The sequence below is a fragment of the Mastomys coucha genome, unplaced genomic scaffold (genome assembly GCF_008632895.1).
Source record: "Mastomys coucha isolate ucsf_1 unplaced genomic scaffold, UCSF_Mcou_1 pScaffold5, whole genome shotgun sequence".
Classification (NCBI taxonomy): domain Eukaryota; kingdom Metazoa; phylum Chordata; class Mammalia; order Rodentia; family Muridae; genus Mastomys; species Mastomys coucha.
Window position 1 is genome coordinate 73,819,187 of NW_022196911.1, and position 16,355 is coordinate 73,835,541.

The window sequence follows — 16,355 nt, forward strand, 5'->3', positions numbered from 1 at the left end:
CTAGGTTTGTTTCAAGTTGGTAAAAACCAACCAGCAAATCTTTCCTCCCCCCATACTCCCCTCCATTCTTTCCTGTGTGTTTGACAGGGTCTCACGTAATTGACCTCTAACTCCATATATAGCTGAAACTGGCCTTGAATTCCTAATTTCCTGTTTCCACTTCCTAAGCCCTGGGTCCTCAGGAATGTGTCATTATCTATAAGTTTGTAGTCTTTTTAATTACTAGATGATTGTACAGTTTTTTCATATAGTTAGTAGTTGCTGCTTTTCTCCTGTCTCTTTGGTAGGAGTTGTCCTTGCTCTCTGGCATGCACTCAGTGTTCCTATAGATTCTTCCTTTTGCTTCTATTCATAAACCTTCAGCATCTATTCCATTTCATGTGTCCTTCTCTGTAGTTTTGATAAACAGCCTTTTTATGTGCACTGAGAATCAGTGCTACTAAATAGTAAAAATACAAGTTTATAAATGCCTCTGGAGAGTCTTATAAAACCAGCAGTATACTTAGTGAAACATTTCACACAGCACATGGAAGATGCCCGTTTGCTGGACCTTCATCACAGGATGTGATAATGCTTTGGGCTCAGAAACGTGGCTACACACAACCTCAAACTGGCATCTAGATTTGTTTCCGAGTAACACCTTGTGATTTGTGTCCTTAGAATAGAACAAGCTTTCACAGTGACCTTAACTTTCCTGTCATCCTTCACACTTGAAAGTCATGTTCTAGACTGGATTAGAAGCTGTCCTTTCTGGTGAAGTGACTGGGACAAAGGGGGTGGTTATCCTTGGGAATTTTGGCCGTTTGTACTTTTGTGGCATTGTGAGGAGGAGAAAGGGATAGAAACTGCAACTTAATGTAGCTGCTTTCCAAATCCATGCTCTGCCAGGCCCTCTGCTGCTAAGCCTGTAAACGCTCCTTTTCCCTGGTAGGACTAGAGTCTGAGAGTACCTAGACCAGCTGGACTGAGCTTTTTTATCCTCTTAAAAGGTAGCGTCTTGGTATGTAAACCAAGTTCAGGCTAGCCGTGAACTCAAAACAGTTCTCCTGCCTTGACGTTGTAGTGCTGGAATTACAGGCTGTGCCATACCAGCTTCCATGAAAACTGTCTATGTGGTCTGAAGAGATGGTCCAGTGGTTATTCCTCCAGAGAATCAATTCCTAGGACGAATCTCAGGCAGCTCATCGCTGCCTGTAATTCCAGGACTGGGAGGTCTGATGCCTCTGCTTTCTGGAGCACCTGTACTTACATGATGCATGAGTGCGTGCGCATGCCTTTTAGTCATACACACTCCCCTTTTAGTCAGGGCCTTTTAAACAGTATAGAATGGGCTGGAGAGATGGCTCAGCTGTTGAGAGCATTGATTACTCTTCCAGAGGTCCTCAGTTCCCAGCAACCATGGGAATCAAACCACCAATGACTCACAACTATCTGTAATGGGATCTGATGCTCTCTTCTGGTGTGTCTGAAGACAGTGACAGTGTACTCACATACATAAAATAAATGAGTCTAAAACAAAACAAAACAAAACTTGAGGAGCCATATATGGTGTCACAAACCTTTAATGTGCATGGAGGCAGAAACAGGCAGATCTCCATGAGTTCAAGGCCAGTCAGTGCTAGCAAGATGCTGTCTCAAAAACAAAACATGCCAGTCAGTGGTGGCGCACGCCTTTAATCCCAGCACTTGGGAGGCAGAGGCAGGCGGATTTCTGAGTTTGAGACCAGCCTGTTCTACAGAGTGAGTTCCAGGACAGACAGAGAAACCCTTCTCGAAAAACCAAAAAATCAAACCAAACCAAAACCAAAACAAACAAACAAAAAACAAAACAAAAAAGACTAAATATCCTAAGCTTTAAAATCTTTTTATTTTTATCATTTCTACAGTTGAGTCAGAATTACTAGTATAGTTGGTTAAGGGGTAAAGTGCTCTCCTAGCAGACTTGTAGATGACCTTTCCAACATTATAAAACTGAAGAGACAGGGAAGTTATCCAGCCTCGGGATGATTTCTCTGCTCTCTGGCAACTTTTTGTGCCACCGTTTGGGACTAGGAGCCTTGTTCTAGTCTTGTTCTGGTGTCGGGGCAGAGGTGGCCTCCTGCAGTATGTTTGAAGCGTTTTCTCTAACAGTTTTTAGAAGAGTTTGAGAAGATTGGCTCCAGCTGTTCATTAGGTGTTTAGTGGCTTTCTCCTGGTCTCTGTTCTCAGTGTCTTGCTGTGGGCACAAACTCAGGTACTTTGGGCAAATCCTGCCCAGCCTGACAAATCTGTTTTGTTATGTGATTAAACTCAAAGGTCACTCCTCCTCTCATGTAGGTCAGCTCAAGTGGCAGTGACCATTCCTGACAGGTTTTCAGAATGCAAACCTGTTATGTAACATAAAATGGACTGGAGATAAGGAAAGTCTGACTTAACTCTGTGCCACTGTAGCTTGCTTGTGTTTTTAGGGACGCTCATTTTATCTAGTGTAGATAAGAAACAAGTGATACTTTCCAATATAGCGTATAAAGCCAGCACATATACCATAGCAGAGAGCCCTCTCTCATAACTGATTCGTATCAGTAATAATAGTAACTGTCCCAACAGAGATTTGGAGAGTACCTGCTGGCCAGCTGACAACCAGAGCTCAGCAGTCAGAGTGGAAAGAGGGCACTGCACATACTCAGACTTGGTCTCTGGTTCCCACAGTGCACTGTGACATGTGTACACATCACACACACACCAATAATGATGATTACAGTTTAAAAATAGAGGCAGGAGAGTTGACTCCGTGGTTAAAAACACTGACTGCTCTTCCAAAGGTCCTGAGTTCAATTCCCAACAACCACATGGTGGCTCACAACCATCTGTAAAGGGATTCAATACCCTCTTCTGGTGTGTTTGAAGACAGCTACAGTGTACTTATATACATAAAATAAATCTTTAAAAAATAAAAATAGATAAAATTAGTCCTCAGGCTTTTCCTTGTTGACACACACACACACACAGTTTTGGTTTCAAAGTAAGGAAGTTCCAGGGCTAGAGACTTAGCTGAGGTTTGTTTTCTCTCTTTAATGTTTTTTTTTATTTTTCTGTATTTGGGTACTTTTGCTTGCCTGCATGTATGTCTCTCAACCATATGCTTGCAGTGCTGTGGAGGCCAGACAGGGCATCAGCTCCCCTGGAGTTGGAGTTACAAGTAGTTTTGAGCCGCCATGTGAGTGATGGCAACCAAACCCAGGTCCTCTGTAAGAGCAGCCAGTGCTCTCAACCTCTGAGCCAGCTCTCAGCCCCCTTTAAAATACACACTCACCGTGTCATTAAACTGTGAGAGTAATCCCTGCCCTGCCAGTGTCACCCTCAAAATGTTCTAAGGCCTAAGGTTAAAGTGTTACTATCATTTAGAAATATGAGCCAGTAATATTTATTAGACATCTTTTGTGCGTCTAATCTTGTCCCTGACTGTAGTTTGGCAGGATGATCAAGGCAAGTCTTAGGAAGTCTACCCCAGATTAAAAGATTAAAATGTTGGGCTAGAGAAATGGCTCAAATTCAATCCTTAGCATCTACGTGGGGGCTCACAACAGTTTGTAACTCTAGTTCCAAAGGACATCTGGAATATAATATGTAATAATACCCTTGTCTGGTCCTCTCAGGCTTATATTCTACATAATATAATACCCTCATTCAGTCTCCGCAGGCATGTGGTGCGCAGAAAAACTAAGGTGCAGGCACTCACAAATAAATTTAAAACAAAAATGGTTATGATATCCAGAGAGAGAATGAACTTCCCTGGTACCTGAATGATAAGTAATTCAGTTTAGTACTGGATAAAGATAAATATAAACCAGTGATCCGAGTACAAGGTAGTACTCTCACCAGAGATCCCAGTGATACCATTCAGAGTTGAACAAAGGGCGACAGCGAAAGATAGTGAAACATGCGCACCTGTTGTCATGAGGAGTGGGTTTCCAGGAGAGGGTGGTCATAGCCTGTCATCCCAGCAGGAAGTTTGGGGCAGAAGACCCTTGAAAATTCCTGATTAGCCTAGACCAACCTGTCCCCCATCCCTATGCTTCTTTCCCTCTCTCTCTTTCTCAACCCCCCCCCCCCCCCCCCCCCCCCACACACAGTGGACTTCTAAATCTCTTCAAACTTTATGTGTTTAGCACCAGCATGAACATGGTTTGTAACAATCTACATTCTCACCAAAATCTTTTAATTAACAAAATCTTTTAATTAACGATGTGAACATTGAGCCGGGCAGTGGTGGGGCACACCTTTAATCCCAGCACTTGGGAGGCAGAGGCAGGCGGATTTCTGAGTTCAAGGCCAGCCTGGTCTAGAGAGTGAGTTCTAGGACAGCCAGGGCTGTACAGAGAAACCCTGTCTCGAAAAACAAAAACCAAAACCAAACCAAACCAAAACAATGTGAACGTTGTTAAAAGAAAATACAGCTCTTATTTCAAATGGAATAAGAGATAATTTGTTCTGAGTTCAGCATGGGTGAACATGAACAGGGACTCCAGTTATCCTGCCCGGCATGTTCCACAGTAGAAATGGTCGCCTAGCAAAAGACAACCGTCGCCAGTCCTTTCATGGGAAACATTGTGGGGAAGTTGGGTACATAAGTTAGAAAGCTTTGCGACAAAATGTTTCTGAAAGGGACTAAAGAAAGTCCAGCATGTTGTCGGATGGGATCTGCAGCATTCCAACTCTCCACAGTGAGGAAGTCAGTCAGTCCATCTGCAGAATCTTCAGTACAGATGTGCAGTGTAGACATCTCTTTCAGACAACACTGTAATCCCAGCCTTTGGAGGCTGAGGCAGGAGGATCATGAATTCAAAGGCAACTTTGGCTACATTAAAAGCCTCAACAACAATAATAAAGGGAGGGGGATGGGACGAAACCACAAATAAAAACCTAAGCTAAGGAGAACTGGCGCTTGCTTCCATGTTCCTTGTACATGCCTCTTTGTGTTCAGGCCTTGTGCTTAAATCCACCGTAGACTCTACCTAAATATTAATCCTACTAAACTACCACCATCGACAACAACAAAACACCCATAGAAACACTGAAAACAGTGTGCTGGGTGCCAACAGTACCAGAGATGGCGGAGATCATAACACTACCAAACCGCTCAAATTCAGTCATCCTCATGACCTGCTACAAGAAACAATTCCATCAACAGGTAATTGTCACCCCAAGTATAACTGAGAGCTCCCCACAAATTGCACTTATTCTGTGCCAAACCTAAGTAACATCCCTCCCTGCTGTTGCTCAAGGGCCCCTTACTTATCTACCCTGAACTCAAAAGGGAAACCTAAAAGTCACCTGCTAACCTCAGGCTGCGCAGACATGGATGTTGTGAACGGAAGTGCCACACTATGGAGAGTCATGTTGCAGATCCAGGGCTCAGTAATGTTGGGCTATCATTAGCCCCTCTGATAACCACTCTGGGCCAACATCTTTTGTGACCAACAGATAAAACGTTTGGAAGGTATTCTTAGCAGACCCCTAATTTCCACAAACCCCAAAGCTAAGGATGTCATCAGGCAGCATTTGAGACCTACAGCAGAGATTGTCCCACGTTGCTATTAACTTGCCTAGCTATTTCCCACCAAGGTTTTTGGTAAATGCATCCTGAGTGGGGACTAGGGAAGGATTCTTTTTTTAAAAAAATATAGTTATTATCTATTTATATAAGTACACTGTAGCTGTCTTCAGACATCCCAGAAGAGGGCATCAGATCTCATTACGGATGGTTGTGAGCCACCATGTGGTTGCTGGGATTTGAACTCAGGACCATTGGACGAGCAGTCGGTGCTCTTACCCGCTGAGCCATCTCACCAGCCCCCGGGAAGGATTCTTGTTAGAAATGGAGGTTGAGAATCGGTTGTGGAAACACGAGAACTGGTGAGAAATACTAAAGGCTGGACTTTATGGGGTTTGGGGACCAGTAAAGGCTCACCCAAAATTAAATTTTTTGCTAATACTTCCTTTCCATCAAAAATGTGAGATGAGGTGTGTGGTGGCCACACCCATTAATCCCAGCACTAAGGTGGCTGAGCCAGGTGGATCTCTTGAGTTTGAGGCCAACCAGGGAATTGTAGCACCCAGGAGCTAGAGGCAAGAGAGAATTATCACAAGTTTGAGATCAGCCTGGTCTTCATAGCGAGTTCCAGGCCAATCAGAGCTACCTTGTAAGACTCCATCTCAAGGAAGCAGAGGAGGGAACAGGAAAGCAGCTTTCCTTTGCGCTCTCATGGGGCTCATCACTGGTACAATGACTCAGGACTCTTTTCCTTCCTGTTTTCTTGGAATTCGGGCCATAAGGAAAAGAGCCCAGCATTCATAAGGGGAAAAGGTGTAAACAATATCTCAGTCCTTTGACTCCAGCAAGAGAATTTTATTTCTCGAGGTGCTACAGCTAGCACACTAACTTTGGTCTTTTGAACCCCCACCGGAGAAAGCGTCATGAAGGTCGACCCTGTGCTAGAACTCTGGGACCACTCTTAATTCATTGAACCACTGGATCTCAGTTCTTTCTATAGCTGCCGTCTTAGACACCATTTAAGCAGCTCCGGTGGTCCTGAGCTGTCAGAACTTATCAGCACCAGGTGGTTCTTCCTCCTGGGAACCCTGCATGGATGCTGAGGTCTTGGTCTCCATTGGTATTTGAGCTGGCTCTGCTCTTTCTTGTGAACTGAAGCTGTAGTGTACTACCTTGACTAATAGGTTGTGCAGTATTGGGAAGGGAGTGCACGCATTTTTATCACAGTCTACTTATTTGAGAAAAATATATTCCTGGTGCACAAGGAAGACTTGGCAGGACTATTGTGTATACATCTTGTTGATAAGTACCCCAGGATGAAGAGTACTGGTGGCAGTCAGTCTGTCGCTTCTTGCCTCAAGCCAGCAGCAGCAGCGTTCCCCTGCTAGGTACAGTAAGTTTAATGGTATAATAAATGGTAGGACAGAAGTATTCAGAATCCACAAGTAGAATTTGCTGCTAAACACGATGGTGCACGCCTTTAATCTCAGCACTCAGAGGTAAGTGGATCTGAGTTCGAGGCCAGCCTGGTCTACAGAGTGAGTTTCCAGGAGAGCCAGGGCTACACAGAGAAACCCTGACTTTAAGACCCTTGGAACGGGGGTGGGGGTGGCAGGACTTTCTTTGGCAGTTATTGTGTGTTCTAGACTGATTTGTACACATGACATGTCTGTAATCTCTGCACTCTGGAAGCTGAGGCAGAAGGATCACAAGTTTGGGACTCACTGTGGGCTCCATTGCACAAAACAAAATATAAACCCAAAACATGAAGTCACAGTTCTGGCATAAGTGTCTGTAAGTCCTGTGCTGTACTTCTTCTAGAAGCGCCTGACTGCCCTGACCCCCAGTAAGGACTGCAGACTGAACTAAGCCCTCAAGTCCCTGTGTGCAGAGGCTTTACAAGGGTGGCTGTGTTTTCTAACTTTTTATTTGAACAGATAATTGCCAATTTTTATTTCTCCCACACATGGAATGGCTGCAATATCATTTTTGCTATAGTAATAGTTGAGAGTGAATTGCTGCTCAGACAGAAATTCTTTTTTTTTCTTTAAGATTTATTTATTTATTTTATGTATGAGTATACTATTGCTCTCTTCAGATACATCAGAAGAGAGCTTCCAATCCCATTACAGATGGTTGTGAGCCATCATATGGTTGCTGGGAACCAAACTCAGGACCTCTGGAAGAACAGTCAGTGCTCCCAACCACTGAGCCATCTTTCCAGCCCGAGACAGAAATTCTTTTTTTTGTTTTTGTTTTTGTTTTTGTTGTTTTTTTCCGAGACAGGGTTTCTCTGTGTAGCCCTGGCTGTCCTGGAACTCACTCTGTAGACCAGGCTGGCCTCCAACTCAGAAATCTGCCTGCTTCTGCCTCCCAAGTGCTGGGATTAAAGGCGTGTGCCACCACTGCCTGGCTGGGAACTTTCAATGTGTCTTTCCCGGCCAGAAATTCTTAATTAACTTGCTCCCCTCCCCATACTTGGCCCTCTGCTGCTCATATTGAAAGCCCTGTCCCTTCCTTGAAAGAGCTGCCCTGTATTCTCTGACCTTGTTTTGTCCCGTTGTTCATTACAGTGTGAGCCACTGCTTCATGTTGTGCTGATGCTGGTCTGCCATGCTAGCCTGTCTACCAGGGCCAGGTGACCTGTCCTTTCAGCTTCTTTCTCACACGCAGATGAACACTGGACTTCAGAAATGTAAGTAATCGGGATTCCAGGGAAGGGTGTGTGATCCTGCACTCTGTCCTATGCTAGGGCTGCCCACATTACATCTGTGCTGCATGCACCATGTATCTTGGTATTTCCAAGGTATTCATGAGCTGAGATGCAGGACAGCAGCTACAAAGGCCCTATCTGTCAGCAGTGTGAGATACTTTGGTGATCAGAGAACTCTCAAATGCTGCAGTTCCCCAGTGTGTGTGAACTAACCTGTTACTGGCAGCTTTTTGTTGCACAGCAAAGCTACAAGAGCTTTGGTGGATGTGCCACAGAAGCCTTCAAAGAAGGGTTTCTCTTTGAACCCTGTGAGGAGCTGAATGAAACGCATTGTCCAGCTCACTTTTGTGTCCCTGAAATAGCTGTTTGCACCGTTGGTGATTTTTTTTTGATCTCTGAATACACTCTGCCATGGAAACAGACAGTCCTGGGTGTTGCTGTCTGCCCTCTGAGCCGGTGTGACTTTTGCTCTCAGAAGTGAGGAAGCTTTTGCCCTCAGGGCTCAGGAACGAGCTTGCTCTGGTTCTCCAGGAGTATTTGCCTACCAGTGTACTTGCTCCCTGACGAGCCTCTATGAACTGGCAGATTTCTGTACTGACTTTTGCATTAAATTGGAGCATTATAGTTCCTACTTTTCTCAGACCCCTATTTCTGTCCCTATAGTACATGAAACGTAAGGAAAATAGCGCTTTAACCCTAACTCACTATTACAGGTATAGTGTCTAAATGTAACAGCAACCCTGAATTTGGAATAAACATTCTACAGCAAAAAGAGGCAATGGGTGGGGCGGTGGGGCTTTCCTTCAACACTTCTGCACTTTGCCCCAGTCCTTCATGGCAGCCAATAGCAAACTTTTTCTGTAAGTGCCAGAAAGCCCTTATTTCTAGCTTTGTGGGCAACAATCTGTTGCGTTTACTCAGCTCTCCCATTGTTGACCAAAGGCAACCATAGACAACATAGAAACTGACTATTGTAGTTTCATGTCAGTAGAATTTTCTACAAAAGCACACTACAGCTACACTTAGCAAGCAGTTCATGAATAGTTTGCTGTGAGACTATCAGCAGTTAAAAATAATCTAGTCTTAATAGATGTAGGGGTATAGGCCTGTAAAACCTATACAGCTACTTGGAATGCTGAGGCAGGAAGATCACAAGTTCAAGGGCATCCTAGGCAGCTTAGCTCTTGGACCCTGTATAAAAATAAAAATAGAAGCTGGGTGGTGGTAACACATGTCTTTGTTGCCAGCACTCGGGAGGCAGAGGCAGGCAGATTTCTGAGTTCGAAGCCAGCCTGGTCTACAGAGTGAGTTCCAGGACAGCCAGGGCTACACAGAGAAACCCTGTCTCGAAAAACCAAAATAGATAGATAGATAGATAGATAGATAGATAGATAGATAGATAGATAGATAGATAGATAGATAGGGCTGGAGAGATGGCTCAGTGGTTAAGAGCATTGACTGCTCTTCCAGAGGTCCTGAGTTCAAGTCCCAGCAACCACATGGTGGCTCACAACCATCTGTAATGAGGATCTAATGCCTTCTTCTGGTGTGTCTGAAGACAGTGACAGTGTACTCACATATATGAAATAAATAAATCTTAAAAATAAATAAATAAATAAAAATAGAGCTGGGCATGGTGGCACACAACTTTAATCTCAGATTTTTGAGTGGGAGAAGTAGGCAAATATCTGAGTTTGAGGCCAGCCTGGTCTACATAGCAAGTTCCTGGCTGGTGAAGACCACAGAATGAGACTCTGTCTGTCTGTCTGTCTGTCTGTCTGTCTGTCTGTCTCTCTCTCTCTCTCTCTCTTACACACACACACACACACACACACACACACACACACACACACAGGTAGAAGCTGGGCAGTGGTGGTATATGCCTTTCATCCCAGCACTCAGGAAGCAGAGGCAGGCAGATCTCTGTTTGAGTATGAGGCCAGCCTGGCCTACAAGCAAGTCCAGGACAGCCAGGGCTGCCTACACTGACAAATCTTGTCTTGAAAAACAACAACAACAAAAAGGTAAAAATAAAATTGGAGCTGAGGGTATAGCTCAGTTTGATTGAGTGTGTGCTTAGCTTGCACGAAGCCTTGGGTTTGATTCCAGCACTGAATACAGCAGACATATTGGCACAGACCTGTAATCTCAGCACTTGAGAGATAGAGTCAAAACTAGAAGTTCATGGTCAGCTTGGGATATATGAAACCCTGCATCAAAAAACAGTGGGGCTAGCCACGCATAGTGGTGCATGCTTTTATTTCCAGCACTCCAGAGGCAGAGGCAGGTGGATCTCTGAGTTGAAGGCCAGCCTGGTCTACAGATCCACACAGCAAACAGGGGCTGAAGAGAGGACACAGTGATTAAGTGGATTTGATGTGCCCCGCTCTGGCACTAGGCACTAGGCACAACATGGCGCACAGACATACATGCAAGACAAGATGTCCCCACACATAAAAGTATTGTTTAAAAACTCAACAATAGCCAGGCAGTGGTGGCACACGCCTTTAATCCCAGCACTTGGGAGGCAGAGGCAGGCAGATTTCTGAGTTGGGAGGCCAGCCTGGTCTACAGAGTGAGTTACAGGACAGCCAGACCTACACAGAGAAACCCTGTCTCAAAAAAAACCAAATAGTCAGTGTGTGATGACTGAAATTATCACAGGTCCTTTCTGTTGTGTTGGTTTGTTTTGTGGGTTTGGGGAGGAGGGGTTGGTTTGTTTGAGACTGAGTCTTATGTGTCTCAGACTATCCTTGACCTCCAGATTCAGCTAGCTCTGAAAATTGGAATTACAAGTGTACATACCCAGCTAGCATACTCTTTTTTTTTTTTTTTTTCTTAATTTGCTGTGTTCCAGTGTTTTGCCTACATGTCTATGTAGCACTCTGTGTCTGATGCTCATGGAGGCCAGAAGGGGGCATTGGGTCCCCTGGAACTACAGTGACATGGTTGTGAGCTGCCGTGTAGGTGCTGGGAATCGAACCTGGGTCCTCTGGAAGAATGACTGATGATCTTTTCCCCTGAACTGTCTTTCCTAATGTATCATCCTTTAGTTGACTTGTTTTTACCTCCTGCATTCAGAGCCTTGGGAGAGCCTGGAACAAATTACTTTTTATTTGTTTCAATAGTGGCATCCCCGCTAGTGGAAAGGCATGATAATTTTGAATTGACCAAGAGACTGGATAAATTCAGTAACTGCTCAATCACTGTGTTAGGTACTATATTACATTTTTATATGCACTATATTTGTTTGGTTTAGTTTGTGGAATTTGAGCATAATTATGTTGCCCAAGATGGTCTTAACTGCCTGGGCTCCAGCGATCCTTCTTCCCTAGCCTCCCAAGGAAGGTGACTACAGGCTTGGGCCTCCGTAGCCTGTGGGTGTGTGCATGTGCTGCCTGAGCTCCCACAGTCTAAGTTAGGTTTTTAGGCTTGCACACACAGTCAGAGCTTTACCTACTGGACCTCACTGTCGCTATTCAGTAATTCTACATGGGAGACTCCTGCCTTTTTTTTTTTTGCTTTAATTTTCAGAGACAGGGTATCACTCTTAGAATGATCCTACCTCAGCTGCTAGAGCGCAGAGTACAGTGTGAGTCATGCATCCCACTCCTTGTTTCTTCTACTTGTGTAGAAGGAGTCACATGACTATCCGTTGCTGAGCCAGAACTCACTCTGGTCAGACTCCCAAACTTTCTACCAGTAGATTCCAAGTTTCCATCACATCTCAAAACAAAAGGATAACCCGTGAGACCTCTGGGGGAAGCTGGACTTAGGAACCCCACCCCACCCCAGTTCCCTGAGGAGACAACAGTGCTTTCTGTCCCATCCAGCACGCCAGCTTAAGGCCAGGGGTCTAACATTTGCTGCTTCCCTGATCAGTGTCTTTGTTCTGACTGGGCTGACTCTGCCAAACCTGCTTTTCCTGAAATAACTATAAACAGCTGTGATTCATGTTCATACCACATTTTTCCTGTTTGAGTCTCTTAATACTAGTAATTCTATAACATTAAAGCAGGTTTCATTTCTGTTGACAAATGAGGAATCACACTGAGTCTTCACTTGTTAAATGATGAAGCCAGAGTTTGACTCTAGATACAAACCTTTTTTCTAGCCACAGATTCTCAGTTCTCTACACTGCCCTGTGTCCGTATTAAACCCATACTAGCTGTTTAAATAAGCTTTTCTTTTCAGACAAAACAGAAAGATCGATCTATTGTCTGTGGTTAGAGGAATTTGTTAGGAAAGTAAGGTGCTTGTGGGCCTGCGTATTAGGAGAGTTGGCATGGAATACATAACAAATAGCTGAGCATGATGGTACATGCCTAAATCCTAATACTTGTTGCTAAAACAGGAAGATCACAAATAAGCCTATATAGAACTCCATAGTACAAAATACAAATAGGGGCTGGAGAGATGGCTCAGCGGTTAAGAGCACTGACTGTTCTTCTGAAGGTCCTGAGTTCAAATCCCAGCAACCACATGATGGCTCACAACCATCCCTAATGAGATCTAACGCCCTCTTCTGGTGTGTCTGAAGACAGCTACAGTGTACTTACATATAATAATAAATAAATCTTTAAAAAAAACAAAAACAAAATACAAATAGGAAGCTGGACATAGTAGCATGCTTCTGAAGTATAAGCCATAGCAAAAGAGTCAGATGTTCAAGGCCAGCTGGTCTGCATTGTGGGACTTTCAAAATATCAAATATAAATCTGATCATGAGGGCACAGGCAGTACAGGCAGAAGCATCAGAAGCATCAGAGTCGGCATGAGGTCACCAGACTCAGAAAAAAGAGGGAAAAGAAGAAAAATGGGTGTTAGTTGGGGGTTCCCCCTGCCCCAAGGGCCAAGCTTAATCTAGTATGGGGAGCGAGTGGTGGTGTATCCCAGAGTAAGAGGGCACCTTTGTTCAGTCTACCACTCTCGGGGCTACCCTTCAGCACCCGCCCCACATTCATTCATTCTTCTGATTCAGCTGCTCTTTTCACTGGGCATCATGGACACATACTTCAACCCGGCTCGCCACACTAGGAAAGCCTGAGAACTAATACTCACTCTAAACTTAGAACTTTTATTCAACAAGCTACTTCCCATACTAGGTCTTCTATTTGGGTTTCAAGTAAAGATGGCCACTCAACACAGAGAGGAGATTAGACAGAGAAGAACTCGGGAGCAGATCTGATTTGGTTCCTATGTGAACTAAATAAAACCTGGCACTTTGAACTCCTGTTGCTCAGCTGAGTCAGTTGTTCCTTCGGGCAGTCCTGCACTAAGCCCTTGTCAGATGTGCACCAGGCGAGGGTATTAGCAACTGTGCACTGCTGCTGCAGTAGCCTGGTGGGTACTCAAGCCACAACAGGTTGGTTGTTTTCTTTGTCTTGGGTTTTTTAAGACTGGATCTCACTCTGTAGCCCAGGCTGGCCTGGAACTCAAGGCTGTTCTGCTTCTGCCTCCCAGCTGGTATTATAGATATGAAATAACAAGTCCCAGCCAGTTTGAACCTGGGACTCCCTGTCTATCTGTCTGTCTCTCTTTCTTTCTTTTCTTCCCTCCTTCCCTTTCTTTGTTCCTTCTATCCTCTTGTTTTATTGGTTTTTGTTCTGTTTTTTAAAAAAGTATTTATTTATTTTATTTATGTGAGTACACTGTAGCTGTCTTCAGACACACCAGAAGAGGGCATCAGATCCCATTATAGATGGTTGTGAGCCACCATGTGGTTCTGGGAATTGAACTCAGGACCTGTGGAAAAGCAGTCAGTGCTCTTAACCGCTGAGCCATCACTCCAGCCCTGTTTTGTTTTGTTTTTTCAAGACAGGGTTTCAAGACAGGGTTTCTCTGTGTAGCCCTGGCTGTCCTGAACTAGCTCTGTAGACCAGGCCGGCCTTGAACTCAGGGAATCTCTTGCCTCTGCCTCCTGAGTGCCACAATTTTTTACTACTCTGCAAAGCAACAGAAAAGAATTTCAGGACTAGTTAGTGTGAGGCAAAGTTAGAGGTTAAGAAGGTAGGTTTTAAGAGCTGAAAGGATAGCTCATTTGCCATCCAGAGGACCTGGATTTGGCTCCCCAGTACCCAAGGAAAGCCAGGCCCTGCTGTGCAGAGACAAGGATCTGTGAGGCTTACACTAGCTGTCTTGTCTTTTGTAGTCAGCGAGCTCCAGACCCTGTCTCATTTACGGCAGTAAGGATTGGATCTGTGAGGGAAGGCATGAATTTGATCAAAATAGTTATACAAAATTTTCAAAGTACTGGTCGTTTTTTTATAAACATGAGGGAGAATAAAGTAGAGGAATGATTGATTGTTGGAGGTAGCTGGTGTCATTTGGCCTCCATAGGTAAGCACACGTGAAACACACATGTATGCACACATGCACTCTCAAAGATACACATGTATACGAATCCATAAGCACTCAAACCCACACATTCGCATGCACACGCCCACACACACAAAAGCATGCACACAGGTTCCAGTTGATTCGTTCATTTAGAGTGTCATAGCTGAGTGGCAATGGAACATGCCTTTATTCCAAGCACTCAAGGGCGGTAGATCTCTGCGTTTGAAGCCAGCCTGGTCTACAAATTGAGTTGGGCTATACAGAGAAACCCTGTCTCAGAAAAAAAAAAAAAATAGAGTGTTACATATCCCAGGCTAGCCTTTAGTTCTCTTTGAGGTTCAGGGTGACCTTGAATTTCTGATTCTTCTTGCTCCTATCTTCCAAGATCTGGGATCATAGGTATAGAAGATCATGCCCCATTAATGCATTTCAGGGGATCCAAACCAGAACCTTATTTACCAGGCATAGCCCTAGACCCATGAAGGCTTTAAATTAGATGTAAGTGTGAACATTAAGAGATGAGGAGAAAGATATACATGAAACAGAAACACAGTGAGTGTAGGGTTGTGGAGAGTTGGGTCTGAGCTGGGCAGTGGTGGCACATGACTTTAATCTCAGCACTTGGAAAGCAGAGGCAGGTGGATTTCTGAGTTCCAGGGCACCCTGTCTTGGAAAAAAAAAAAGAGTTGGGTCTGGTGGGGAGTTGAGCACAGTGGCTTACACCTGGAATTCTAACACTGAGGTGGCTGAGGCAGGAGGAACTCTGCCATTTCAAGGACAGCCCTGCTATCCAGTGAGGTCTTGATTCCAGAAACATGCGTGGAACACTGGTGCCATGGCTGAGTAGGTAAGGTATTTGCTATGCAAGCTTAGTTACTTGGGTTCAACCTGAAGACCCCACATTAGAAGTGGCAGGAGAGAATCAGTTGTACAGAATTGTGCTCTGACATCCCTCCATACCATTCACATACGGTCATACACAAAAGATAAACATTAATAGCCAATTAAAACAAAGGGAGAAAGGTGTGTTAGTTGTCGGGATTTTTGTTTGCTTTGTTTTTTTTGAGACAGGGTCTGTATTTAGCTCTGGAACTCTCAACAGATCATGCTGACCTAGAACTCTACCTGCTCTGTAACTTTTGAAGAGGTAGAATAGAATGGTAGAAAATGTAGATAGAAATGGGAAGGGAGCCAGGCAATGGTGGCCCATGCCTTTAGTCCCAGCATTTGGGAGGCAGAGACAGGTGGAAGAAATGGGAAGGGAAAGAGGCTGTTTACCCAGAATCCTGTTCTGTCTTTCCTAACTCCAAGTGAGGCAGCATACATTTTTCTAAAGACAGGTTTTCATTCTCCCAGATGCAAAAAGTACTGAAAAATCTGCCTTACATCTTTATTTACAAAATAAAATTCTTAAAAAACAAAACAAAAACCCCAACTTATGTATATTAATGGAGCTAGGGAGAAGGATCAGCAGTGAAGAGCACTGTCTGCTCTCCCAGAGGACCTGGGTTTAATTCCCAACACATGTGGTGGCTCACAGAAATCCATACTCCAGTTCCAGGGAATTTAGCACCCTCTTCTGGCCTCCAGAGGCACTTACAGACATGGTAGCAAAGCACTCATACAGAAAACACAATTTTAAATTAATTTTTAAATTTTTTTATTTTTTTTATTTTTAATTTTTTAAGACCAATATAGAAACCCTGTCTCGAATAACCTATATATATATATATATATATATATATATATATATATATATATATATATATA

The 16,355-nt window shown here is 44.1% G+C and overlaps 1 protein-coding gene across 3 annotated transcripts in view; it reads left to right on the forward strand.

The window, feature by feature from the left end:
• Positions 1 to 16,355, forward strand: part of Fam222b (family with sequence similarity 222 member B) — a 60,977-nt gene that overhangs the window by 39,427 nt on the left and 5,195 nt on the right. For all 3 annotated transcript variants that reach the window (XM_031354318.1, XM_031354321.1, XM_031354320.1), the window contains exon 2: positions 8,107 to 8,228. In XM_031354318.1, coding sequence (XP_031210178.1) covers positions 8,147 to 8,228 — 82 coding nt within the window. In that variant the 5' untranslated portion in view covers positions 8,107 to 8,146. The remainder of the gene's footprint in view (positions 1 to 8,106; positions 8,229 to 16,355) is intronic.